The sequence below is a fragment of the Perissodus microlepis genome, chromosome 23 (assembly GCF_051167445.1).
Source record: "Perissodus microlepis isolate ML-2025 ecotype Zambia chromosome 23, ASM5116744v1, whole genome shotgun sequence".
Classification (NCBI taxonomy): Eukaryota; Metazoa; Chordata; class Actinopteri; order Cichliformes; family Cichlidae; genus Perissodus; species Perissodus microlepis.
Genome location: NC_140482.1, coordinates 20125431 through 20153145, shown reverse-complemented (window position 1 = coordinate 20153145; position 27715 = coordinate 20125431). Strand labels below are relative to the sequence as shown.

At 39.4% G+C, this 27715-nt stretch overlaps 1 protein-coding gene across 3 annotated transcripts; it reads right to left on the bottom strand.

The window, feature by feature from the left end:
* LOC146361247 (poly(rC)-binding protein 3-like) lies at positions 1-27715 on the bottom strand. Of its 3 annotated transcripts, none has more exons than XM_084921977.1 (13): positions 27631-27715; positions 17299-17467; positions 17139-17162; positions 17016-17048; positions 16809-16925; positions 13384-13515; positions 12944-13072; positions 9776-9919; positions 7435-7476; positions 5418-5496; positions 4866-4924; positions 4011-4180; positions 1-3268 (listed from the first exon to the last, which is right to left on the bottom strand). In XM_084921977.1, exons 2-13 carry the CDS (start codon positions 17371-17373, stop codon positions 3214-3216), a joined length of 1059 nt encoding a protein of 352 aa, XP_084778103.1. In that variant the 5' UTR covers positions 17374-17467; positions 27631-27715; the 3' UTR covers positions 1-3213. The 3 variants fall into 3 exon arrangements, with proteins under 3 accessions (XP_084778103.1, XP_084778102.1, XP_084778104.1); XM_084921976.1 differs by lacking the exon at positions 27631-27715 and adding an exon at positions 26058-26339; XM_084921978.1 differs by lacking the exon at positions 27631-27715 and adding an exon at positions 26058-26339 and having other exon boundaries at positions 5418-5493.

The following is a 27715-nucleotide window of genomic DNA, read 5'->3' as shown; positions in this document are numbered from 1 at the left end:
TTACCAACACTGTAAAATTAAAACCTATGTAATTACTCACAACTAATATAGATCTGCACATAGCAAATAAATCAATTGAAAATAGTTACAAAGTTCTATCATTTTGTTCCCCCCAAACTGCAATACACACAAAGAAAAGCTGAAAAACAAACAAACAAACAAACCAAAAAAAACATGTCTAGCCATTCTTTTTCCCCGCTGTTGCCACCAAACGAAAAGTGGATAAAATTCAAAAAAGCATTTTTTTAAACAAGCTACACCGCTCTTCTGTATCTATGCTAATAATAAACTGAATAAATAATTGCACATTGCACCCTATTATTGCATTAGTTGCAGTTTGTTTCAAAGTCGCAGTATACTCAGGCATATACACAAATGTAAATACAGTTTTCAAACACTGAGTAACACATGAAAATTTATGTTATTGAAGTCACACTGCCATCACTTACAAGTCAATATTCCTGCTTATTAATCAAATTCATAAAACACAACAAGATTAAATTTGTAAAATGCACACTCCGGCTGTCTAGTCATTGATTATTCACGTTTTAAGCAAACATTTCAGCATGCACTGATAACTGTTTTATAAGAGCCACAATACCCTTGAGGATATTTTTTCACCATTACAGTGTTGTGGGCAATTTTAGAAAAAATATCCTCTTAACAGGTATTAGCTAACAGTTCTAAAAAAAAACAAAAAAAAAAAACAAGTTTGCCAAAAAACAAAATTTCTTGTAATTTGACAAACATTCCCATTAGAATACAAGCTATGACAAGTGAAAACAAAAAGAAACACGAATCCCAAATGTCATTTCTATCACTACTACTTGAGTTCACATCAAAATGTAAGAATTATTGCAGAATTATCACTGACTATGCCTCCTTCAGTATGTTGATACAGCAATTGGTCCATTTATGTCATCAACGCACCTAAAAGTCATAGGAATAGACACTTCTGGTAAATATGCTTATTTGTGTACTTATAGCTAGGCTAAGTTAGCAGTAAGTTTACTTAACCTAGCATGAAAAACAGAGACAACTAGATTGTTTATGGTTTCTAGTAGGATGAACTACAGGAACCACTGGTACATAAAAAAAAGAAAAGGGGATCTGAAACTTTAGCTTGGAGCCAGTTAGCTTAGCTTAGCATAAAGATTTGACCATTTCTAATAGTATAAATAAGGTGCTGCATCCAATTTAAAAGTCTTTATGTGCTTATAAGCTTCATAGATTTGTGCTAGTCAGTGTTTAGCATGCAAACATCAATTGTTCAATGTAAAAATGCAGAAATAAGCATATTTCCCTAAAAACCTTCGCCCAAACTGTTAAACTTCTCCTTTAAGTTCAGTGTAGGCTACTGGCAATAAAACAAACGTTCTGTAAATGCAGAAAGTTTCTGTGTTGGATGGCAGATAATGTGAGTCGACAATAACATTCAACAGCTGTTTGTTAGCGTCAACGCTGAAAAGAGCTTAGCTGAAACTCAGAAGTAAAGATGACCCAAAGCTGTCTATTATCTTTAGCGCATCTTCATAAGCAGAAGATGGTGGGAGAAGTTGAATTACTGAATCATACCAAATATCACCCACACCTCCCTCTCATATTAAGTACAATACAACAAAACTAACTTAGCTTAATGTTCATGATCAATGAATGAAAATTCATAAGTGCATCAACACACCATAAATAAATACATGCTGGCTTTACTAGAAAACAGCAAAGCAGGAATTGTCATCCAACCTGTCCTCTTTTTACTTTTTAAAATAAAAACAATTATGTTGCTGACACAGTCGCGACAATAAAATGACATTCAAACCTAAAGCGTTAAAATCAACCGCATGACAATGAAAAGAACATGACGAGATGAACAATCGTGAAAAAGAGACTGAGTGGTCATGTCCGCCCAGGCCCCGCGGGTTCCCCCCAATGAACCCCTGAACATTCCTTGGCCCAAAAAATACCATCTGGCTTCGTCCAAACGTCTAGGCTTCTGTGCCATTAAAATTCGGCTTCTCTCCCTCCAATTTCTTAGTTTTAATTTTTTAGAAACCTCTCTCAGCCTAGCAAGTTTTTTCCAAGACAAGGGAAAGAAGCCGAAAGGTTTGGACGCAACGCTTGGCTTTTAAGTCCAACTAATCCTCCCTACATCAGAGGCAGTCCAGAGTAAAGTGTTGAGTAGTCTATTGCATGAGCGCCGCGTAGTCGACTAATGTGCTAAGTCACAAGAGTCCTCATACAAAAACAAATACAGTAGAATAATAAGTTAGTAAACAATCATTTTAAATTTCAGTCAGTGTTTTAGCCACTGGTTATTCACTAATTCCCATTCATGCATCTATATACTAATATTCGGTGTTGATAGAAGGAGGCTGTGTCGGAAGGTTTTTTTTTGTCTGGGCAGGGAGTAGAACTAGACGTGAGTGGCCAAAAATGCTGAAAACAGTTTGCGGAAAAGAACAGGAAAACAAAGATATAATAATAACATCTGAAGTACACGGAACAGGTTTACTGAAATACGCGACAATACAACACTGAAAACATGCAATATAATGCAAACCTAGGAAATTAACATGAGAAGGGAGGCTCTAGGAGTGATACCATTGGCTTGAAAGGGTCATGTGATGCAGCAAAGAGTCATGGGTAGAGATTCGACAGAGATGCAAATTAGGACAAAAGCAGAACAGTCCAATTTTTTTGTCTTTTCAGAAATACATTATCAAAATTTGATAATTTGGCTACATCCCACCACGCACTCTACCGATAGCATCACTGAGCAGCTGTTATATGCAAATAACTACGTCCTACAAAAAACGTTCAGTCTTTTACTAGTACTTTTTTTTACTTTTAAATGATGTTCTATGACGCAGCACTGACAGAGAGAAAGCAAAAGCAAGAGATAGAGAGAAAAAGAAGAAAGAGTAACACAAGTTGTTCCTAATAAACATTCAACATGCTTCAACAGTTCTCTAAAAAATCTAAGCAACAGAGAATTTCTTTTTTGTTATCCATTTTCTTTTTTTCTTTTTTTGTTAATTTAATTTGGCTCTCTGAAACAAAAGTGAGCACCCAATCCTCCCTGAGGTGCTTTGAACCAGGGTGGGGAGGTGGTCAGGGTTTTCGGAGAGCCAGAGCCAGAGTCCGAAGGGCTTCATCAGGGTTGTCTGCGGTAGTCAGTCATTGGAAAGGGCCAAACGGAGGAGCCAGTCAGGGATCTCAGGATGTGGTCATGGAAGATGGGTCAGTCCACATAGCCGCCACGTCTCTGAACCTAAAGGAGAATGATTGGAAATGATTTTCAGTCCAGTTCTTGTGTAATTCAGCATACCTCACCCCATTTCCCCGTTTCCTTTCCTTAAAAATGGCTTATTGACTGCCACCCTTCAACTGAGACCATTTCTAAAGGTCCAGATGTATCGCTCAGGTCCTGTATCAGGTGTTTACTGGATTTTTTACAGTTTCTTAAGGACATGATTTTCAGATATTGTTCATCTGCTGTAGATAGTTTTTGACACGTCTGCTTTTGCCCTCCTTAAATTTTTACAGATGTATTTGAAGTTCGGTAACTCAAAAGTACTATTTTATGTATTTTTATGTTTTAAAATATCATTTTATATTTATCTTTGGTATTTTTCATAGATTGAGTTAAAGAAATCGAAAAAAATTATTTGTCTTTGTGATAGGCTGCTAGAAACAAAGAGCCTAAATATACAATTTAAAATATAAAGAAATGGGGGATAGCTCAAAACTCTTGCACATTACTATTTATTTATGATGTATTTTTAAACAGTTATGGTGGTAAAACATGTGATGTTACAAAGCAAAACATTGATGAAAAGGCAATTAAAAACAAAGAATAAAATAAACAAATAACACTCACTGAGAGCTCATTAAGAGAAGAAAAAAGTGCTTTTGCAAAATCTTGACAAAGTGAGAGCAGCTAATGAGGCACTAATTCAAAAGATATCATTGTTTGGGCTATTTTTGCAGTCAAACAGTCACTGATCTCTGACCTTGCATTGATGAGATACTGGGCCAGGCTGATGTTGGCGGGAGTCCCTGTGATGGTAATCTGGCGTTCCGATGACCCTTCCATGGCGTTAGCTATTTTGATCTGCGCCCCAGACATCTGACGGATCTCGTTGATTTTGGTTCCCTGGCGTCCGATTATGCAGCCTATTAGCTGGGAAGAAAAGAGGATGGGACTTAGAATGGCAAGAGCACATAAAAGAGACATTTGATAGATTCTCTGTGGAGCGTGTGAGTACCGGCCAGTCTTTGACAGCTTTTCAACTATAACTTAAATGCTCCTTATTTAGGTCCAACAAGTCTTTTCCATTAAGGACATTCACTTTGCAAAGCTAACTGCCTTTGGCTGCACTTTGTCTATGATTGTTGCAGTTGAATTGCTGTCACATTGCATAGCTGGAAACTTCAGCAGGAAGCCATGTGAAAAGATGATAAAACAGAGCATGTCTGGGAGTTTGTGCTTTGATAACCAGTTTTACCAGTTTAATGCAGACTTTCTGTTGTTTTATTTATTCCTTTGTAGCAGTTTTGAGCATTCACCCCGATTATAGCTTTAGGGAGTGACAAAAAAGCAGAAAGTGGGCCCAAATTACCCAAACTGCTGAATAAGTGTGACTAAAGAAGACAACAGTATTTCTGCAACAGCATTCACAATATTGACTTGCCTGAAGCCTGATAATGGATAACCTGATTCTCTGTCAGATTTCGTGAAAAATGTCTCATTTTAAACCACTGCTGTTTGCAAGTTTCGTTAAACCCTGTCAGGAAAAAATGAAAGTGACGAATGGTGAGTGAAAGCGCATTGTTGGGTGTCTGCATATCATGACAAATGTACTCACATCATTGGGAATGGTGAGTTCATGAGTACTGGCCTGGTTACTGGCATCCAGACCTGCTGCTGAACACAGGAAGCAGACAGAAAGAGTGGAGGAAAGGGAAAGGACATAAAATACAGTTTGGCACGTTAAGGAGGCAAACTGCGATTATCTACTATAAAATACTATGTTATCTATAAACCAGCAGCAAACGCATGTCACTGGAAATGTGGCTCAGCCCTATGCAGAGCCTATGCAATACACAAATTTGAGTTCTAACTTTTGAAGAAAAAAAATCCAAGACAACTGCAATTCTATACAATAAGGAAACTAAGGGAAAAACAAAAAACAAAAGAAGCCTCAACATCAACAAGAGCAGACCACCAGCAGGCCATGTCAATGGCAGTGAACCACAGAGACCATTAGGAGGAGAACAACGAGAAGAAGAAAGAAAGGACAGAGACAGGAAAAGAAGAGAAAGAGAAAAAAAGGAGGAAGAGAATATGTTCGTCTCTACAGGTAAAAACGAGAGAAGGATCTTTGGTGAAGAGGGTCATTGTGTAGGTGGGTACGTACCGGGGAAGGCAGGGGTGGTCTGTCCGAGGGGGGTAAAGGGGGTTTGCTGCATAGCCAACTGGTGGAGCTTGCTCAACTGCTGAGGGGGGGAGGAGGAGGACAGCAGAGCTATGAGGTCATCGTTAAAAACGCACTCTGACACGCACACGCTCACCAGACACATACACGCACGCACAAAGGTCAGTCCGAAATGCTACAAGAGTAAAGTAAGGATCTGAGGAGAAGTAACAACACTGACAGGTGAAGGACAAAGACAGAAAGAAAAGAGAGAGACCATGAAAGAAAGACAGAAGAAGAAGAGGAGAACCTCATGAAGGACTTGGCCTGAGATTGGAGCATTTGGGAGGATTTCATAAGCCCCGCCCCTCATTGTTACTGTTGCTACACGTGGAACAGTCTATGTTGAAACTGCAGTTTAGGGAATAAAATGTCACTGTGCTGTTCTGGCCTGGAATCCTGCACTTGCTAAAATAATTGCTGCAGTTCTGAAATAGACCTTTGCAGTTGTTAAACTAAACTCTTGAACTAAACTCTGCATTTCTAGAACAGAACTCTGCAATCAATCAATCACTCTGCACAGGTTCACATTCAGAATCTGGTGACCACAGATGAGAGTTTTAGTAGCAGAAGCATTCTGGTTGCTATATGTAATGTGCTTCTTGTCTGATTTTTATTTGCCATTTTCTTTTTAAAGCAGGTGTTGTTTGAATGCAGATAAACAGTCTGTGTGGAGAGCAAAAGAGGGTATGAAATTATGAAGCTAGTGACTATCATTTAAAGCCATACAAACTGAAAGTGATTTGCAGCAACGTGCTGAGCAGAAACTGCAGAATTTGAATGACATTCCACGACTTCAAGCACCTGCCAACGACACTACTGGTGACGCGAAGTGGACAGGACCTGGGATAAGCTTTTCTCAACTTCCAAGTGAGTGATTAAAGCTACAAGCAATGAGAGAGAAAAATACCTTTGAGATATGACCTGGTGGTAACAACATTAGAGGATTATCTAGGCAACTGAAGCCTTGAATGTCCACAAGCAAACAACCAACCAGCTGAGTTGGGGATCTTGTTAGGATGACTCCTGGATACCTCCTGTAATGCGTTGCCAGTAAATGGATATCTGGAATAGGCTGCATAGGTAACTGTGATCCAACTTTAGATAGTCGAGGATAGTGGATGGATGGGTGGATGTTTGCCAATGTAATCCCCTGATGTCACCTTCCCCTAATGCCTAATATCACCTTTTCATATGTCAGTCAATGATATTGTTCACGCTCACTGACTGTCAGTAAATCAATCAGGCTCATGAGTTTACATTTTCTAACAGCTGTAACTTTACATTTTGAATGTTTACCACTAACTGGTCATGACAGATGGCTGCTGCTCCTTGAACCTGAATCTGCTGGAGGTTTCTTCCTTTTAAAAGGGAGCTTTTTCCTCCCACTCTCACCAAGTGCTTGCCCACAGGGGATTATCTTTAAGATAAATAACTCAAATTGGAGGTGAGTTGAACACTGAGAGTTTCAAAACCTTCTTGTATTCAAAGTCATCTTTACCATCAAAGCAGCCGTTTTAATCAATGAAAATTCCTCATTTTGGGATTCCATACAGTTTCCTTTCTACTTGCAAAAACAGCATTTTTCCTCTTCTTCGTCTTGAGCTTGTTTGAACATGCCAACAAATGGAAAGTTTAATTAAAGTTAGTTAGTTTAATTAAAATTAAATTGTAAAAAGAAATGGAGTGGAGGTCAGGAGCCGATCTGAAGTCCATCAAGAACTTCAGGACTAATCTGATAACTTCTTCAGGCCAAGCCCCATGAGGTTTAATGCCAATCAGAGGGCACAGAGGCAAGAATAAGAAAAGTTAGAAAACATAGGAAATAACATATCAGAATAAAAGCTGTATTAATATTAACAATTAATATTAATAAGGGTGGAAAGAAAGTAAGAAAATCTGGATGCAGCGAGACAGAGTTATAGAGGGTGCAAGGTTGACTGCCTCGTGGGGCACTCACATCTGGATGTGGGATGGCATACTGTCCTTGAATGGTATACGCCTGCAAACATGAGGAGAAGAGCTCACTGTTACGATCCCACAAGACACATTACTCAATAAGTTCTGAAAAGCTAAATAAACAAAAGTGGACTGAAACAAAATATAAATCAAGAAAAAATGAACTGTCAACATTTCTACAGCTCAAGGACAACATAGACTTAAATGTTTTTTTATATCTTATGAGTCATATTACATGTAAGTCATGCATTATAGATTTCCTGTCAAGTTCTCCTACAATTCATCAATCAAATCCAGTTGAACTAAATAAAAAAGGGACAAATCAGACAGCAGGAAGGTGATTGGGAGGGTGTGGAGTAAACCAGAGGAGCGACCCTGAGGGGAGTAAGGTGTCGTGTCCTATTGGACATGTGGTTTATAGGAGCCACAGAGGTCAGAACTGAGCAAAATTGAATTTTATCCCACAAGATACAAACCTGATTTTTAATATAAGAATAAAAACACACCAAGTCTGTGGCTTCTGCTTTAGATATTTTACTGCCTTTCTCAATAGTCTGACATCAACCACTAAAATCTAAAAAAACAAAAACAAATTATAGATGCTATACAGGAATGTAGTTAAAGCGATTAATCAGTTAGTCAATCCACAAGAACTTTGCCTGCAACTATTTGAATAACTGAATAATTTAATTAAAAATCTGCCTCCGGACTCCTGTTATGGGTTCCTGTATTAAGTTTTTCCACTCTTAAAGGTAATTAAAGGGAAGTATTGAATCTTTTGACTCAAACCTGACCTGAATAACATAGAGCTGAAGCAGTTTTTTTATTCATAGACTTGTCAACCAGCAGTAATTTGCACAGCTGAATATAAATATAGCCAAGTTTCCACAAATTCAAGCTTTTTGGATGTGAATATTTATTAATTTAGATGATTTTGAAGATTTTTCCTTCACAATTTTGCCCTGTTTTATAATTGATGTAACCACCAAGCAGGGGTGCCAGTTTAACTCACAGTGTTGCTCAAGTGATTCATATACCTTAAGGCTGTTGCAGAGGCACAGGTGTGAATCTGCCCCAGGCCATTTCCTGGGTGTTTTCACTATTGTCCTGTTATAGCAGAGGATAGAAAGCCTCCAACCTACTGATCAGCAAAGCTGAGGGGAACATAGCCTATAGTAAAAAATAAGCTCTAGTTAATTGGAGCTAAAGTAAAGAAAAGCAAGACCTGTGTTTGTGCGTGTGTGTCTTAATAATAATAATAATAATAATAATACTATTAACAAATAACAATATAATTTTTTTTTGTTTTAAACAGACAGATTTCTAAAATATTGGTGTTTTCTTCCTTTTGTTATAGATGATCTAAAAATGTGTTTAGCACTCTACAAGTGAGCCAGACACACCTCACTTGTAGCCAAAACCTACAGCTCAAAAGCAGTTTTTGGATTACTCTAAAAACAAAAAAAACTTGCTTTCCATTAGCCGCCTCTGAGCAGAGAAGCCCCACCCTACTGTTTTTTAATGAGGAGTGGCCAATCACAAGATAGCTTGCTTGACCAATGGATTTCCATAAAAGGAGAGGAGCTGCACGTGTCTCAGTATAAGATAAACTGGGATTATTTTTAAACTGTGAATCATACAAAGCTGCTCTATTAGAGTCCAAAAATAAAAATTTGTACTTTGAAATGAATAAAATATAATTAATATAAGCTGCTGCTTCATTTGTTGTCCTGCCATACTACTCCTATCCACTAGCTGCTGCCACTGAGTTTCCCTTGCCCTGCAGACCACCTTATATAGCAACACACCTTGCTCCTGTGAGCCTCCCCATTGTGGCTGGCTCTGTTGCTATGAGCTCCTTTACTCCCTATGTCTGTTTATGGCTGAAGTAGAATTACGGAAGTATATTTGTGTATTTTTACTGCTTTTGGTTCCAAACTAAGAAAAAGCTGTGTTTCCAAGAGTATCTACTCTAGAGGATTTTTCCTGTCTTGGTCACTTGGTTACTGTTTTAGGCTTTAGAGTGAAGTTTAATTTCCCCAAGCTTCATCAAGCTTAACATTTGTTTTTCTTGATTTTCTTTTAGACTTTTAAGCAGAGTATTTTCAGCTAGAAGCACCAGCATCCGTTTTCACTAAATAAAAGGTAAGTCACCTGATGGATCCTCTGACTCAGATGAGCTGAACGCAATTGATCTCAGTTCTGGTTCGAGTGGCTGGGGGTGATGGATGACAGTTTAAAAACAAATAAAAGCAGTGAGGGTTTCATGCTAGTTGGGATTTGGGTGGGTGAGGGGAGTGAGGAAGGGAGGAAAAGTGAGTAAAACCTGGTGCGACACTAACAGGCAGTGGCTGGTGCTGCAGTAAGAGGCTGAGGTTGGCTGTGGACGCCCCCAGTGGGTCTGCTCTTACCTGGCCACCTGAAAAAATGACAGGGGTGGAGGCAGGCTTGGGGCGGTAGGGGATGGTGGCACCTTTCGGTGGGGACTGAGGAGAGCAAAGGAGGAGAGAGTGGGGGGAAGAAGAAGAAGGGGTGGGATGTGGAGAGAGTGTTAGAACGGGAAGACAGAAAATAATAGAGAGAGAGAAAGAAAGAAGTTGCATAAAGTGAGACCAGAAGGGAGAGTGCCTTAGGGAAGACAACCTGTGGACACCCACACAAAAAGTGCTCTTCACTGTGCGTTCATGCTGACATTACATGTCCAAATCGTGGTTCAGTGCACAACTAAACTTGGATTTACCTGGAACACCACTTTCAACTGGATAATGATGACTCAACATATTGTTATTTAAGTTTTGTTTTTCTTAAGTCTAGAGACTTACAGTCATGTCACAAATGTCCTAGTATCCATGGCTGGTGCCATCATGAAGGCCCAATGGAGAACTGGCTGTGCAGATAGTTCAAATTAATGGTGCAAGAAAAAGAGAGACACCTAAATACCGTGTAGCCCTTTGATCCAAAGCATTTTTTTTTTCCATTTTCGACACAGAATTACAAGAAGGTAACAATACTTTTGTCAAAAACATCAAATATATGCCTCCTGCTTTGATCTTTTGGGTGAATTTTTCTTACTGATACATCAAGCTTTAACCCTGTCATGCATGAATTATGACAACCTCAATCAGGATGACACATCAGTGTCCAGTGTAGTGGTTAATGTGTAAGTACACACTGACACAAATACAAGAAAACAGTCTTTGAATAGCTGTCCACAATAGTGACCACTATGCGTGAAAGGGTTAATGCTATTTATGCTGTTCACAGGTAAGTCCATCACTTAATTATCTCAGCAACTATGAGACAGATTGCTGTGAAAGTTTGCACCAACATCCACCTTCATTAGAAGATGATATAAATATCATAAGTTAAAGCTTTCAGTGATCCAAACTAGCTTAAACACAATCCTGAGTTTAATCTTGGATTTAATAAACTACACTCCATGGCTATAAAAATTAAATCTGTAATTGTAATATCTTTAGGCTGACTCTAAAACTGAGGTTGGGTGGGATTTTAACACTTGACTTGTAATAAGGGGTAAATGTGAGATAGTGATAGATTGAGCTCAGCAGTGACTGCCCACTTTTTTAAGAAGTCCGGTTCCAGGAGTGAACTTTCTCTGTTAATGTTTCATAAGATCCTTACATAAAGAGTTTTAAGCCTTGATCTAAGCCATGACCACTGTAAAGCCATGCTGACCATTAGAAAATTAGATTTGGATAAAAAAAAAAACCAGGAAAATAATAATAATAAAAAAAGACAGAGGTACAAGACTATGTACATAATTACTTTTTAGGGTTAGGAAACAACTTATCCCATAATGCACTACAAATGGGATTGGCTTCCAGCCTGTTTAAATCTCCTCCTTTTCATTGTCATAGCTTTCAGAGTTTGTAAGGTTGTAGTATTGTTTTTGATGGTGCTTAGTTCTTGGCTGCAGTCACCGTAAGTTTTACACTCACTAACCGACCTGATGTTCGTAGGTTTAAACAGTGACTTTCACAAAACAGAGAAATTGCTGTTTCAGTTTAGGAAAGTGGAAGAGTATTCTTTTCCCCCAAAGTTACGACTAAACTGTGTTTTTGCTAAAACAAAGTTGATCTCATATGTCAGTACTGGCATTTCTAAAGGCCTATACAGAACAGATGGGAGAAACACCCTTCAGCTCTGTTATGAGTGTTGCCGTTGCATAGTTTGTCCACCAGAGGGCACTCCGCAACTTCCCTCTTGGCAACACATGTTTGGAACGCGACAAAGAGATCAACCAGCTGACGAGCAGAATCAGACCGAGCATAATAATTCATGACTTGTTGTGACAATGACGCATGGTAACTTTTGAACTATACCGTCATATTATCTCAGTAAGGATTCATAAATAACGACACATAACAACTACTTCGTAACTCTGTTTGAGTTTCATATCTGTGAAAGAAAATTTATTGTCCAATATATTGGGTTTTTACCAAATACAGTATCGGTATTGGTACTGGTATCAATATAACTACTGGTATTGGCCTTAAAAATCCTGTATTTTTGGACCATAGGTGTAATGCAGAGTTATGGTTTCTAAAGGAGAGATTATCATCGTTTCACAGTGTCGCAGGTTGTAGTAAGTTGACTCACAGCATTATGGTAATAATCAAAATCCATATGAACAATATGAATGGGAATGGGATGTTTGGAAGCTCACTGTTGAGCTCTATAAGGTTTCTTCACTGTCGGCTTTACCATACAATTCAAGTGAAGTAAACCTTTCCATTGTGACTGTGGTATTACTAGATTGCTGTGTGGTTTATTTTCTGGTTTGGAGGAAGTCTGTACTTCAGTTTTTCCTGAGTGAAATTTTAGTGTTTTATCCTCAAGTTAGCATTTATTTAAAGCTATCCATATTTAAGTCCCCGGTCTTTGTATGAACTGTAATAACCCAGCTAATTAGCATTAGTTCACAAATTGGCACTACACCCCAAATTTGAGGCTTCAGAATAGGAGTTCACAAAAACAAAGAGTTTCTTTATGATGACTGTGTACATCTTTTATGTACAGCTTATGGCCTGAACCTATTTGCAGATGTGTCAGTTCGTTATCTGTAAACAAAAATCACCCAAAAGTCCACACACGAGGTTTTAAGGCTGCTGTTTTCGACCTATGGAAACCTGCTTTTCTCCTGACTGTGCAAACATTAAGTCAGTGCAGGACATGTGCACGTCTCTGGCATCATGTACTGAGTACTTGGTGTCACATTTGCCATCTAAAAGGCAAAGAAATGTGTCTGCAGCAGTGCAGCAATGTTAATAATCCAGACTTGCAAACATAAACAATATCAAAACATGCGGATACATTAAATGTGAAAAATTACATTTAGAAACAAATCTTTGGATACAGCAGAAACTCTAGGAGTAAATTACTTTTAAAAGTGTAGTCAAGCCTCTGAATTCTCCGTATCAAACTTATTTTCAGCTACATAACATTTCTTTCATGTCCCCTGTGTGGCCGCCCCACCCCCCTCACCGTACCTCGAGCAAAACCACACATATCTGTTTGACACACTGGATGATGGCCTCGGGGGCCCCTGAGATTGTCACCGCTCTCTCAGTGGAGTTGGGGAGCATGTCTCCTGCCACCTGGACCTGAGCTCCTGTGGACTGGAGGCAAGAAAGAAACATTTTTTTAAAAATTAATATCATCTCATTACATGACCCTGCATCCCTTCAAACTGAGCAGAAACCGATATGGGAGACCAAAATGAGCTCTTGGAGCAGTGCACACCGGGTATTTTGCAAGACTGAACACTTAAATGGAAACTACATGAACCAGAAATGTGGGATTTGGGAAGCTTACATGGGAGCTATATGAGGGATAAATATGAGCATATCCTCTGGCAGTGTCATTATTTTAAAAAACATGATTGATTTTATGTTTACAGACATCGTTAGGATGAAAAATGTGCCGCCACCTCTCTCATTTCTTTGATTTTGGAGCCTCCTTTGCCGATGAGGGATCCACACTGGCTGGCTGGGACGACGAGCCTCAGGGTTACGGGGGGTTTGCTGGTGGCTGGGCTGTTGCTCATGGAGTTGATAATATCCTGCGGGCGAGGAAAGGCCACATTTTGTCAGATGCGATGACTTTCATAGTGTTTTTCTGTCTGTGAAGTGGAGGCTTTGTAATAAATCTACCTTCATGGTTCTTAACTCACCATCAGCGCTTTGAGAAAACTCTTTGCTTCGGCACAAAATGACCTTTAAAAAGCTAGAACGATGTTTACTTTTTGGCAATAACATCTCTTCACACTTTTAAGTTGCTGCTTTTATTAATATTGTTCTAATAAACAGGGTTAAAGCCTCTGTATTTCAGTATGATGCTACTTTAAAATTGGCCATTTTATCTGTTGGCTATAATTATAATATTTTCCACCTAATCCTATTTTATAAGGTACTGTACAGCCAGTGTATAGCAGTAGAAACTGACCAGAGCAGTATTATTAATATGATCCTATTTAATAATGAAGCACTAACAGAAGGTATCCTGTCGAGATGACAGTGCAAAAAGGCAAATTTGGCTGCCAGAGCAGTGAGAGAGTTTACTTTAATAAATCAGTGCCACTGAAGCATAAAATCCTGATACACGGTCCAAAAATCATATTTCAAGAAATATAATTAAGTCTAGTTATTGCAAGAGAAAGCTCGTCCTTTGCATTTAGCTAAAAATAACTCCAAGTTGTTTATCAAGTAAAGGAAACTGAAAAAGAGTTTATCATAGAACCATGTAAATGTATGATTGCCACACATGGAAGTCTCGATTGTTTTATTTCTGCCCTCATGATCTCGTGTATTACCTCGGTTTATTATGTAATAGCATAATTAACATGTACCATTATGCCCTTGTGGCAGAGACAGCTGTGGTTGCAGGATTTTTACAAGTTTAATGGGCAAATGCATGTCCAAATCATGTGCATATGACTTCTTTTGAGGAGAAAAAAAGGTGAAATGGTCAAGGTAGAGGCTTTTAATGATACAGTGGTCCCTCGTTTATTGCGGGAGTTACGTTCCAAAAATAACCCGCGATAGGTGAAATCCGCGAAGTAGCCAACTTTATTTCTTACAATTATTATAGATGTTTTAAGGCCGTAAAACCCCTCACTACAAGCTTTATACACTTTTCTCAGACAGGCATGAACATTTTCACACTTTTCTCTTTTGTTTAAACACTCTCGAAGTTCAAACCTTCGTAGAAAAATAAGTCCAGTATTATAGAATGAAACCAAAGGCACCCGCGGTTGCCTTTGGCGGTGCAAAACGTTTCGTCGACATTGTTGTGTTTGTTGGGGAGAAAACTTACAAACATACAGTACAGCACTTCAGAGTCACACTGCTAGCGATCGAAGATTTATGTAAATTTGGCAAACTGAACGCATTCTGTAGCCTACTGTACAGGAGACACTGCACGATGGTCTACAGCCAATCAGGATGCAGAACACAATGTGCCGTAAAAAAACAAAACAAAAACAAAACATGGGGAATTGCACAAAAAAATCCACGAAACAGCGAGGCTGCGAAACAGCAAGATCGCGAAAGGTGAACCGGGTTATAGCGGCGGACCACTGTACTAGACTTCAAGTGTTTTGGCATTGAGAAGTCAAATTTCTGTAACTTTGAAAAGTTTTGGCCATTTTTGTTTGCTCGCACAGTTTTTTCTGTTTTGTTTTGTTTTTAAATGTATGTTTTTCTATGCAGATCTGCTGCTGGGATATGTGATTGTTGTTTTGCGTAGTCTTGCTGAAATAAGCAACAACGTCGGTGAAAAACACTTTGTCTGGTTGGCAGCGCTGCTCTAAAACCTGTGTGCTTTGTTTAGCATTAATGGGGCCTTCACAGATGTGCTGCATGCTAACACCACGTCCGCTGGCAGCACTTTCAAGCCTCACCTGGCTGGAGCCCTTCTGTGTGGAGTAGATGATCTTCCTGTGCCTACATGTATTTCCCACAAGCTAGCTGTGAACAAAGTTCTGCATAATAGTGCTTTGAGTAAAGCCTTGTATAAATGCATATAAATTGCATTGTTGCAGGCACAACACTCGATTAGCATCACAGATTCTGGCTTTTAAACTTATCATTGATAACAATACAGATCTTGTTATCTAGAGAGCGTGACATCCATGATTCCTAAAAAATAAAAAATAAAAAGCTTCTCAGTTTGCCAATTTAATATGCAGTCCGTGAAATATTTTCACTTAAATAGAGCATTTAAATGATTAACATTCTGTAGTCCCTGTTCACCTACAGTACACAGAGCAAACACAACATTTATTTTAATGGGGGTTGTAAAAGTACAAAGTACAGTGATTACTACCACTGTCATTAAAGGTGACAGTATCCATTTTGACAGATTTCTGAAATATTTATCTTTATAAATATTTCAGAAATCTGTCAAAAACGCGTTTAAAACTAAACGTATCATTATTGAGCAAAGACTGTAATATTTTTTTTTAAAAATGTGCTTTGCCTTTTTTTCACCTTTTTTTGTAAATGGACTCCATTCATGGATAATTGATTAAGAGTGATGAAAATTCTTATTTTTAGCATTAAAACTATAATTTCAATTAAAGAGCCTGCACATGCTGGTGAATTAACCCTTACAGGGACATAAACCTTACATGGGGTGGGGTTCTAATAATTTGGTAAGCGTTGCATGTGGGTACCTTCACACTTACTTTACAGTGAATTCAGGCATAATCGATAACACCTTGACTACACTAATATATGAGTGTAGCTGAGTTTCAGAGTTAAACAAAATCAAGTGACTTGTGTTTGCGTCGTAGTACGACAACTGACCCTGAAATCTCCACACTTACTTAAAGCTGCACTTGTGTGCAGCGCGTGAATAATAAGTGGTTGAGTCTATCTATTGTATTATGGAGACACTTGGCTCGGTCGGGCTGAAAGTATGCTGATATGGCACCCAAATCAAAACACAGCACTGGCCCATTTTCAGAGGGTGTTGCAAGGTTAGATCAGCACATTTCTGTCCTACATATAAGGGCCAAAGCTGCTTTGTATTCCACCTGGAAACGAGTCAGTGCAGGTGCTAAAGCCGGCCAGTGGTGCTGGATTCTCTCATAAGTATGGTCGCACTCAGATGCACATACAACCTTTACGCCATTACTTTACATACAGTTGTAAGATTCTTGAATGCAACCACTAAGATGTTAAAGTAAAAATGTTGCTACATTTGCTAATTTTTCTTTTAAAATGTGCCATTTTTAAAAAATCTTATAGAGGAAAATGGTTCAAATTTGATTTGAAATCAGTGCTTAAATAATACCAAGTTTATTATTGTTGTAAAAACAGATTCTTTGTAGTGTGAAATAATGAACGGTACCTCTTCAAACTTGTAGGCTATCATGGCAAAGGCCTTGAAAATGGCATCTGTTGGCCCGGTGATGGTGACTATCCGTTCAGGGCAGTTCCCCTCTGAGATGTTGATACGGGCGCCGCTCTTTAGAGCGAAAGAGAGAGCAAAAAAGCATTAAATACGTGATTATAGGACAAAAATAATTAACAAGAGTTTGAGAAAAATTTTTCTTACGTCTTCACGCATTTTCTTGACTGTCTCTCCTTTCTGAAAGCAAAGGGGAGAAAGAGCAGTGAGATGTTTCCACCGGCGTTATCATGCTTTACATGCTCTGCTTGTTGTGCTTGTGATAAATACCTTTCCTATGATGCTTCCAACCTCCTGCAGAAACAACAGAAAGAAATGTTAGATGCCATGGGCTCCTTGAAATTAGTTTTTGTTTTCTTTGCTCTTTTTACAGATAATTGGAAGCAGAAGCAGAACAAGAAAAGTCAAGTTTGAATTCGTGTGTTTGTACCTTGCCATGCATCAGCAGCCTGATGGTGAGGGTCACATTCAGTCCACCTTCTGATTGGACCTTAATGGGCTCCATGTCGGGATTGGATGTGAAGGAAGGGGCGTGGTCACGTGACAGAGGAAGTCGAGGGCCAATGCGAGTGTGATGGTAGAGTCAGCCAACCGGTCACCTGCCAGGTAAAAGAAACGCAGAAATGCAAAAATGCTTGATGCTTGATGCTTTCATTTTAATTTATTCTGCTTCAGTTAGTGTAGGGCAGCCATTCCCAAATTTAAATTTGACCTATCAGAGCACTTTCTACAACCCACACTGTAAAAGAAACAGAAAATGCCAGTAAATTCTACTTTTTTGTGTTAAAATTTGATGTGTGGTTAAAAAGTACGTAAAATCTGTAAAAATGTATTTTTTATTTGTATTTATTTATTTAAACGGGGCAATTCATGTTTAACGTGGTTATAATACTGATGTGCTGCACGTAGAGTTTATAGCTGTAAACATGTATCCTTTGTTGGGCTCTTACATCCACAGTGAACAAACAAGATTTACAGCAGTCAGTTATTTAAAACCACAACACTCCGTAAATACAAACTGCGGTTGATACACTACATTATTCTAATATTTTTAATATGGAAATTATGTTTTTTTAGTTGTGGAGGTAACTTTTATCCAGCCTTTGACCTTTACTGTGAAAAATTTAACATCTGTAATGAATTTGATATGGGAAATTCCTTTAAATTAAACATTACATTGTACTATATTTTTGTACTTATTATCCTTTTACGATCCTCTGAGGAGTTTTAACTCTTTCTGTGCCAATAATAGGTCGGAGAAATTAAAAATAATCCTCAGAATTACATATCTATATCTATCTATCTATCTATCTATCTATCTATCTATCTATCTATCTATCTATCTATCTATCTATCTATCTATCTATCTATCTATCTCTATATTTCTATCTCTCTCTCTCTCTCTCTCTCTCTCTATATATATATATATATATATATATATATATAATAAGAAACTAAATATGTAGTAATAATATAACGACATGGCTTAGTTTTTGTGGTTTTACACTTTTTTTAAAATATTAACTCATAATTTAAAACAAGCCTAACTGCAGTGCCTTCTTGGCCCACTGGGGGCCGCTGTCGGACAGAGATTCAGTGCAGCACTTTTTGTTTTTTTAATGGATCCAAACCATGCAAGTCTAAAGCTGTGGACATTTACAGTCTTCGCCTTAAGCTTTTATAAAAATGTAGGCCTGCATGAGAGCTTCTCTTTGGGACCCGGCTCATTATGCAGACTGTGTAAAATCACCTGGAAATGTACATTTAAAAATACTACAAACATGGTTACATTCAGTATTTTTCTTGACTGTGTGCCTAATTTGTTCTTACTAAATTTGGGAATGTCGTAAAAAAAAGAAAGAAAGATGTAATTTAACAAAATGGATGTGAACTGCAGTTTATTGCAACCATCACTCAAACAGCAGCAAAACAAAACTGGATTTGTTGTCGACTATTTTTAGCTGTGGATTAATCCACGCTCAGTCTCTGTGGGACTGAGTGAAAATAACAACAGTGTATTTGCTCATAATAATGAAGAAACAGGTCAGTGCAACGGTGTGGCTCAATCCTGTGTTTTTAATAGTTTTAGAGGTGTTATAGGAAGATTATCAGGGTTTTAATGTCGCTGCTTTGTCTTTTTTTTTTTAAGAAAAACTGGATTTTGCAACTTTTTTGTGCAGGTTTTGTGACACATACCTCAACTGTATTTAAAAATGACCAGTAACCACTGCACACACAGAAGCATAGATGGGAGAAGGGGTTAAATAATAGAAGAGCATCTTGTTATTCTCCCCTTAGGCATTACATATATTGGTAATACCACAAATATTACAGAATACGTGGAATGATAAGTGGTCTCCTGATCCAATGCAATAAAAGCAGTTGAAATGTAGGTCAGCATATGTCTCCGCAGTCACGAGATGAGCCATCAAACGGCGAGCGCCATATTTATTTTTATCAAGCCCATTTCAGCCTGATCGCCTCTAATTCTGCCTGACAAGTGATGTAATGACTCAGGCAGGACTCGCAGTGACGAGAGCACGCACAAGATGGCGCTATGTACCTGAACGTGGCTCTTTCTTTTTTTCTTTTTTTCTTTTTTTAAAATCCACAACTGGAAACTGTGCCTGCTAATAAATAAATCAGGAATATCTTGATGGGGAGAATTGTCTGATATAACAAGATTTAAATGATGATAATCCAATTTTTTTTTCCAGAAGGGAAAGCCATTTTTTGTGAGCCTGAATTATTAGGAAATCTATTAAAATAAATCAGAGGAATCGAAGAGTTGCACTGCAGATGGAGAGAGAAAAAAAAAGGGGGGGGGGGAAGAGAGATGTCCCTTTTTTCAGATCAAATTCAGAGACAGGAAGTACAAGACGAGTTAACCTTCCCAAGTACACTTTAGAAACCTCTGCTTTAGTCAGTATGAATATTTATTCTGGTGATTGACAATGCAGTCAAGAAAAAGACAGAAATATGGATGGGAGAGATCCTGAAGTGGCTGACCTTGACTGCAGAGACAGATAATGTCACAGTCTGCCAATCACAGTCATTATTGCTGTGTTTTATCTATCTATCTATCTATCTATCTATCTATCTATCTATCTATCTATCTATCTATCTATCTATCTATACATATATACATATATATATATATGTATATATATATATATATATATATATATATATATATATATATATATATTGTGTTCTCTGGCTGCCTTCCTGTGTAATTTCTAATCACTTGATGTCATTTGTAGCTGTGAATCATTCAAATGAGTGTTGCTTGAAACGGTGACCCGACCAGCTGTGCCTGCTGGTGAGATGTTTGTCGAGGCCTTCAGTCGACCGAGTCGCAGTTGTTGCGTGGCAAAAAAATCTGCTTTTATGATGCCTTGCATTTCAGATCAGGCAGCTTTATTCGGTGCTCTGAGCTAAAGGACGGTTTGTGATGCCCTTTTTAGAAATGTATGTAAAAACGTGCAAGACTTGTGTAGTTTCTTCAGGGTTTTAGCTGTTAGAGGGTGTACATTTTTCCTTTTTGGCATCACTTTATGTGGAAGATGTTATGTTGAATAGTTTTTGTCTTTTTGTTGGCTGTGAATATGTGAAATAAAAGTCCAAGTGAGGGAGTCAGGGTGCTAGAGATTAGAGAGGTACAAAAACCAGAAGATTTTTAGGTGATTTTCATATAAAAATGGACAAAAGCAGGAAATATTCACATTAAAGAAATGAAGGAACTCCAAACCCTAAACCTTAACAACATGAAGTGCAGAACATGGCTTCACGTCTCTCATTTTGTTTGACCAGCAGTCCAGAAACTGAAATATACTGAGTTTATGATAATAAAATAAACCAAAGTATCATTTCATTTAGCATTTCATGCCTGTAAAGCATTTATTTATTCATTTATTTATTTATTTTTTACTGTCTTAAACTGAAATTTCAGGCTTGGACGTAAGACTCATGGTTTGTGCTGGGGAAAAGAAACATGCCATGAACTGTGACCCCACAGGGTTAAATAATTAATTGAATATATCAAAATCGATTAGTAGACTAAATGCCTCATCTTTCTTTTTGTAATGTATAGTTCTTATATCCTCTAACCTAGACAGACATATGTTGAAAATAATGCTTTTTTGTGAAACGGTAGCTGTAGATTCATCCTTTAATCTACGCTGGGATGCTGGTCGGAGGCCAGAGGAGGGTCGAGAGATAAGGACGGGGATTCTGCTGCCAGCTGTCTCTCCAATCTCCCAGAGGAGACCAGATTACATAAAAAGCTTTAATCCGGGTTTAAGACCCAAGCCAGCGGTGCAGGTCCTCTCCAGGGGCTTGGAGAGAGAGAGGGGGGAATAAAAAAAAAAGCAAAAACATTTAAGATTGACAACGGGATTGAAGATGAGCGAGGGAAGATCCTCATCCCTTTCTAAACTTCACATCAGGGGCAGGAAGGTGCTTAAAGAAGGGTCTTTGCTGGGAAGATTGATCTTTCAGATTAAATATCATTTCACATCCTTTCTTCTTTTTTAAGTATTTCGGACAATACAGCTCCGCTCCCAGCAACAAAAAAACCCCTCCTCAATGGAGGAGCCTCCTTCCCTGTGATTAAGACCGTGAAACCTCTCTGTAGATTTAGGTCAACAAAAATCGAGGCTGCCTGAACCTCAGAGTCGAATGGGGTCACAGCGCTAAGAGCTGCATTTCAGTAGTGGCTTTCTCAGACTGTATTCTGCTCATGTTTCCTGTATAATAATAGAATTGGGTCAAGGCCTTGTGAATCATTGGTGCCAATGGGCAAAAACCTTGCAGCTTTTAAAAAAACATTCCAAGCCTGATAGAAACTCTAATTTAAAGACATCCTGATAAAAGCTAAAGAAGGATTGGTCTCTGATAGGAGTCCCTCCTCCTGTGTCCATCATTTCTGCTGTTGCACTGATTTATATACTTTTATTTTTTATATATAATCCTGCTCTCCTTGTCTCCGTTGCTCAGGCAGGAAGTTGGAGAAGGGGAATGCAGAGAGGGAATTTTTCATGACATCTGATGGGGAAAGTGGGTCATGCTCGGTGTTGCAGCACTGCTAGCCTCCTCCTCTATGGCGGCTATTGAATTAATCACGCTTTACGCTCGGCTGGACAACGCAGTGCACAAAATGCCCCCCCCCACACCTCCGCAAACACACTCTTCCCAACTCCCCTCTCCTCCCATCATCTCACGCTGCGTCTGCTCAGCACTCGCCGCAGAAAAGGCTCGAGCGCCGCTCTAGAAGAACTCGAACTCCTCCTCTTTTATCTCCCGCCAACAATGAGGAGACGCTGTTGTTGTGCAGAGCCGGTGTTGCGTGAATGATGGAAAAACACTCGCAGAAGTGAAGTTAAGGGGCTCTTTTTGAAAATTGTTTTAGTAAGAAGGGAAGCTGGTTATTGATTATAAACTAACATTAACTGTATTATCTATTCTTAATTGGAAATTATTGGGCAGAGGTGGTTGCAGATCAAAGTGAACTTGGTGTGAGGGGTCAGAATATCAGATTTCTGCATAAAATGTTCAGCTTTAGGCCATTTTGTATAGATTAAAGATGCAATGAGAAACTTTATCTGGCCAGGAAACTAATCTAGTGCCTCACATACTGATTTAAAATGTAGGTTATTGAATTCAGAAGCTGTCGGTGCTTTGCATTTCAAGGGCTACATTATGGATGAAGTCACTCTCTGCGACTTTCTCTCATTCCACCCTCGGCCTCGACTGTGAGCTGTTTTTATTTTGCGGGGCTAAACTGACGGTGCGAACCGTCACCGTGACATCCGCCATAATGTGAAAGTCGAAGACAAAGAGGATAATTAATCAAACTCCTCCCTGTGGAATAGAAAAACAAGGCACTAACTGCTGCTGTTTCGTGTCACGAGAATAACAGAGGAGCAGAAAAAGAAAAATCATTAAATGGGCGGCCGGTAGTCTAATCTAGGCCAAAGCCTCTGTCATCTGTTCCATCCTAATCCACATATCTACAGATATGTCATTATGACGTTTCGACATCAAACAGAGCCTGAGCCAAAGCTGTACGGCCGAGGTTTGTGAAATTGAATCTGCAGCTTGAGACGGCAAGATTTTTGCTGATTAGGTGGCAAGTTTCAAGCGAGTTGTGTGCAGTCTTCTGTCATTAAAAAGTGTTCATGGGATAGTTAATTAATTACCTTTAATATAATAATGCAAATATCTGGACATCTTTGTTCTGAATACCATCCAGTTTCTTGTTTGGTGTTCATTTATGAGGTCTCCCCGAACTCTTTGGACAGCTGCACTCCCAACACTCCCATCTTTGCAACAGTTCTGATAAAGGTAAAAGGACATTAATGACATGTCTAACGAACTATTAAACACCTGACTTTCGATCAGTGCATGTTTTATTTAGCCTTCATTAATAGGGCCCGTTATTTTTACTGTACTTGTTGTAAACAGTGGCATCAGCACAGACCTGTCACCAGCTGCAGTGTTCTCTTCATTGTTAGGTGTTGCCACAAATTCAAATTTTTATTTTTCTCTAAATAGTCTCACCTTTTTAAGCTATTCCAACGGTATAAAATCTCAAAGTTTCTGAGCTGGTATTTCGTTTAAATTGCAATACAACCACTCAAACCTTTGTGTGAGGCAAAAAATGAGAAGGCGTGGCTTAAGCACGGTAAAACAATTCTGTAAAAATACAGTACAGTGTGCCGTATTTTACATATACATGTTTTTTAACCAACATATTTTTACTATTGAATTTTACCATTTACAAAAGCTTCCGTAAAAAAGATAATGCACTTTTACAGTCTGCTGTCACTCTCGCTCTTGCCAAGGGCAACAACAACATATGCAATTGGTCCTTTAGTCGCCAGTCCTAGTTTCTCAAGCACTTGGTGGGTGGAGCTTATGTGGGTCGACCACCATATTGATAACCAACAGAATATGACTAAAGCAGATTCTCTTTCCATTAAAATTTAGGGGTATTTTTTTTTAGTATTTTATGTCATAAAAATTGAACTGCATTTGGCTCTAAGAAATTTTGACAAGATTTGTTTAAAATTTTCTGACTTCTGTTAGCTCCACCTCCAGCACCAACCATGCTAACGTTGAGCCTGCAACCCCATTCGTATCGTGTTTGATGCATGAGTTTTTGAGACCTCTACATCAGTGTGATCTTTTCTTCCTTCTGAAAAAACAAAATTAATTTCACAACAATGCCAAACTGAACAAATATGATGCAAATTAAAATGTACATATGCTAATTAATGTTTATTGTATTAATTCATTTATATTTAATTTTTCAGAAGGTTCAGTAAACACTTGCGTTTCAGTTATGGGGTTAATTAATGCAGTGGTGCAGTATTTAATGATGCTGCAAACACCTTGACAGATGTGTGCAGGTGCATGTCAAGCAACCAAGAGAAAAGGTGTATCCGTAATGTTGCCAATATGTTTGCCCAAAACCGGGCTGTTGGGCAGAGGGTGACCTCATTGATCCATATGTTTCCTGTGGAGCCGCTCAAATCACTGTTTGACAATTCTCTTCTACATTTACACCCACAAATCTCTTCTCAGTTGCAGTTTGTGATAGTTGAAGTAACAGGAAAATGGTGGTGTATAATTGCTAGCTGCTGTCAGAAATAGTAACTGTAGGAAGATCAAGTAGAAGAAATGGAGAAGAGTTGCTCTAAGTCCTGAGGTTTTCGCCCTGCGTTTCCTGGTATATGAGCAGCTCTCGTCTGGCACAGGCTTTTGTTGTACGCGGCTGAGTGGGGGGGCGTCCGCCCAGTTAGCCTTCCTATACGCCACTATGACAGTGCTCTCAAGAGCTGTCAGCCCACATCAGCAGCCCAGCATCCTGATACCTCAGCCCAAATCACAATCAAAACTCTGGCCACCACATCTTCACCGCGACCAGTCAAATCAGAGAACAAATTGAGCGAGGAAGACGTGAAGACCAAGTATCGCCAAGTGGCTTTAAAAATACCTCACTGCCTACTCTGCGTTCCCTTAAAATAGCCCAAGTGTCCTGGGGTGGATGGGGAGGGCGAGGAGTAAGCTTTACAATGCAGGCGCACCATGTTGTGATGTGAATGCGGCGCTAAGAGCCCAGCGTTAAGTCGGCCATTTTAGATTTGCCACAATTTGTAATGTGAGATCACTGCTTGTCACAAAGTCATGGCTTCCATACGTGGGGGCTTTCGCCGAGCGGTCGAGCAGAACGGCTCGAAATCGCATCCTCATCCAGGTCCTCATCCTCTTTTCTTTTTCGGCCTCTGTCACCTCCCAACAGAAAATTTCCGAGTGTATCAGGCTTTATTAATCTGAGTGCCAAACAGAAGCTTTTCACCCAAACAAAGGAGTTATTCATCGCCGGTTTCCAAGTGCAACACAGAGAGCCGCTTCTGAAGTAATGGCAAATGACATTTTTGGTCTATGACTAGCTGCAAATAAGGCCATCAGCAGTGCTAATATCTATGTGACGATAATTGGAATAATGATCTTTTGTTGGGGGGTGGCACGGGGGCTGATGTATCAATTCCACTGAGCATCATTTCTACTATAAATTCGGGCGGTCAGGCTTCATCGTTAGCAGAATTTAAGCAGGTTTTCTTCCACTTACTATTGTTTTCGTGCTCACTGCTAATTCTCGAAACAATGAAATCGCTCATGCTTGAATCTAAACCAAGACAACGAACACCTAAACAATGTGAATCAAGAGACGCCTGAAAGCAAAATCGACTGACCATAAAATTCCCCAGGGAGAACCAAAATATTTCCTCCCGCATGGGTCATCTTATTGGCACTCACTGAGGCTAACTTACAAAAAACGTAAACTTGAAAGCATCAAATTAGGTAACAATAGGTCGATAAGTTGCACCATGTCACAGCTCATTATGTGCGTAATGATTTAATCCTGGCTGTGGGTAAGTTATGAAGTTAATTAATTATTGATGGCGATACCCAACTCGGCAAGGAGCGGCATTTTTTAAAGTTTCAACTGATTAATGTGCCTGGAAGTCAAGCAATCAACTCAAGTATGTATTTAACTAAAGTAGAGAACAAATCATTTTTATAAGAATGCAAATTATTCATTATTATTATTGTAAAGGAAAAGGCTCACTCTGGAGCTTTAACAAGTTTTTCCTGAATAGAAGCAACAAGAAGAGGGTTTACCTTTATGCAGTGCAGGAGACAGTCGCTGACGACCACTTTCGGCGTTGGACGATTAAAAATTGCAAAGGGAAAATAATTTTTTTTGTCTTTTGCTCTGCCCAGAACAAACTCTTACACCCTATTGGTCCTTGCCGACAGGTCACATGAGCAACCAGAGGAACACGTGACAGACCTCGAAATTATATGATGAAACAAAACCGACTCCTCCGATGAGCTCAGTTTGCGTTTCTGTGCCGCTGTTTGCCGCACTGTTTGGTGTCAATTGTAAATAGGCCGTATGATGAGGCATAATCTGGGTGACCATCACCCACCACCCCATCAACCCCCAACACCCCCCCACCCCCCTCTTTCCGTCAGCTGCAACAAAATAGGGACGTGCCCAGTGAGGCACACGGGCATCACCGGGGCATGTCTGGGGATGAGGCTGGTCTGAATCAGAACTGTAGCCTCCGGGGTGTTCATCTGTGCCAGGGGAGGGTCGAGCACCCACCAACCCCCCCAAATCTCTGAAATCCACAAAGCCGGCGTCCTTGTCGTTGCCGATAACAATCGACACATGAATAACCCAGCTACATGTTCAAATAATCCCAACCTCAGATTAAAACAATGCTGCGGCGCTGCTGCCAAAGTGCTTGTTTATGAGGGACTCAGCTCAGGACAGTTGAGGAACTTTTTCGGGGCTTGACGCAACCAGACACCTCAAAGCGATCGAGGTCAAAGCAAAATGCACCCGCGCCAAACTGTGCACGGCAGCGTGGTGGACCGACAGACTTCGTGGACTTGTGCATCCTCTGCTTTTTAATCTGCTTCTGTGAGTGTGTGTGTGCAGAATTACAGAGCTTTTGGATGGAGGCATCCCGTCCAGATTTTCAAATCCAGCACAAATCCAGCCCTCATGTCAGATGGACAGTTGTGCAGAGCTTAATCTGACATTATTAGGGTGGGACGGCAGCAGCGGCAGAACATTTAAGGGAGCTGCCAGGAGAAAGCAAAACAGTGGGGTTATACTGTCTGGATTAGGGGCAAGTGCAGACAATGAAGAACATGATTCACCTCTTTGTCTGTGTTTTTTATTTGACACCAAAGCGCTCCATTGGAAAAACTGATTATGTATCAAATTACAAAAAGCGGGTTTTTGTGATGAGGCTTTTAATTTTTCTTCCTATAGACCACTAAATGGTAAACATGCCTACCCACCTACCCACCCGGCTGTAAAATGGCCCATGGGATAAACTACAAATAGAGCATTAAATTTGCTCCACATTGAATCATACGAGGCAAAGAAGGAGAAAGAGTGTGGGGTAAAATGGAGCACCACGTCAGAGGAAATCTGCTCATTATTTGACCCCCCCCCCAAAAAAAAAAAAAATGTCTTGGCTCATCTTCAGAACTCCAAAAAGATCCAAGAGTAGTGGTAACCATCAAAAAAAGCTAGTTTATGTAACACGCTTGTATAATTAAGTCTAATCTTTGCTGGTTCTAAGTACGACAGTCCTTTGAGAATCTGTGGAATGTTTTGAGATGGAGTGTTAATGGCCACAAGGACCAAAAGGTCAAAGGTTAAACTGCTTACCCGTTAAGATGTAGGGATGCTCCTGATCAGGGCAGAGCAGGTTGGGTGCAGTCTGGGAGTTTAGGACCAAGATGGCAGATTTTGG

Bases quoted from the DNA above. Each gene is read 5' to 3' on its own strand.
- LOC146361247 (XM_084921977.1), bottom strand. From the start codon at position 17,373: ATGGAGCCCATTAAGGTCCAATCAGAAGGTGGACTGAATGTGACCCTC. The intron at 16,926-17,015 runs GTAAGAAAAATT...TTCGCTCTAAAG, and splicing joins TCAAGAAAATGCGTGAAGAC to AGCGGCGCCCGTATCAACAT. The intron at 4,925-5,417 runs GTACGTACCCAC...TCCTGTGTTCAG, and splicing joins GACCACCCCTGCCTTCCCCG to CAGCAGGTCTGGATGCCAGT.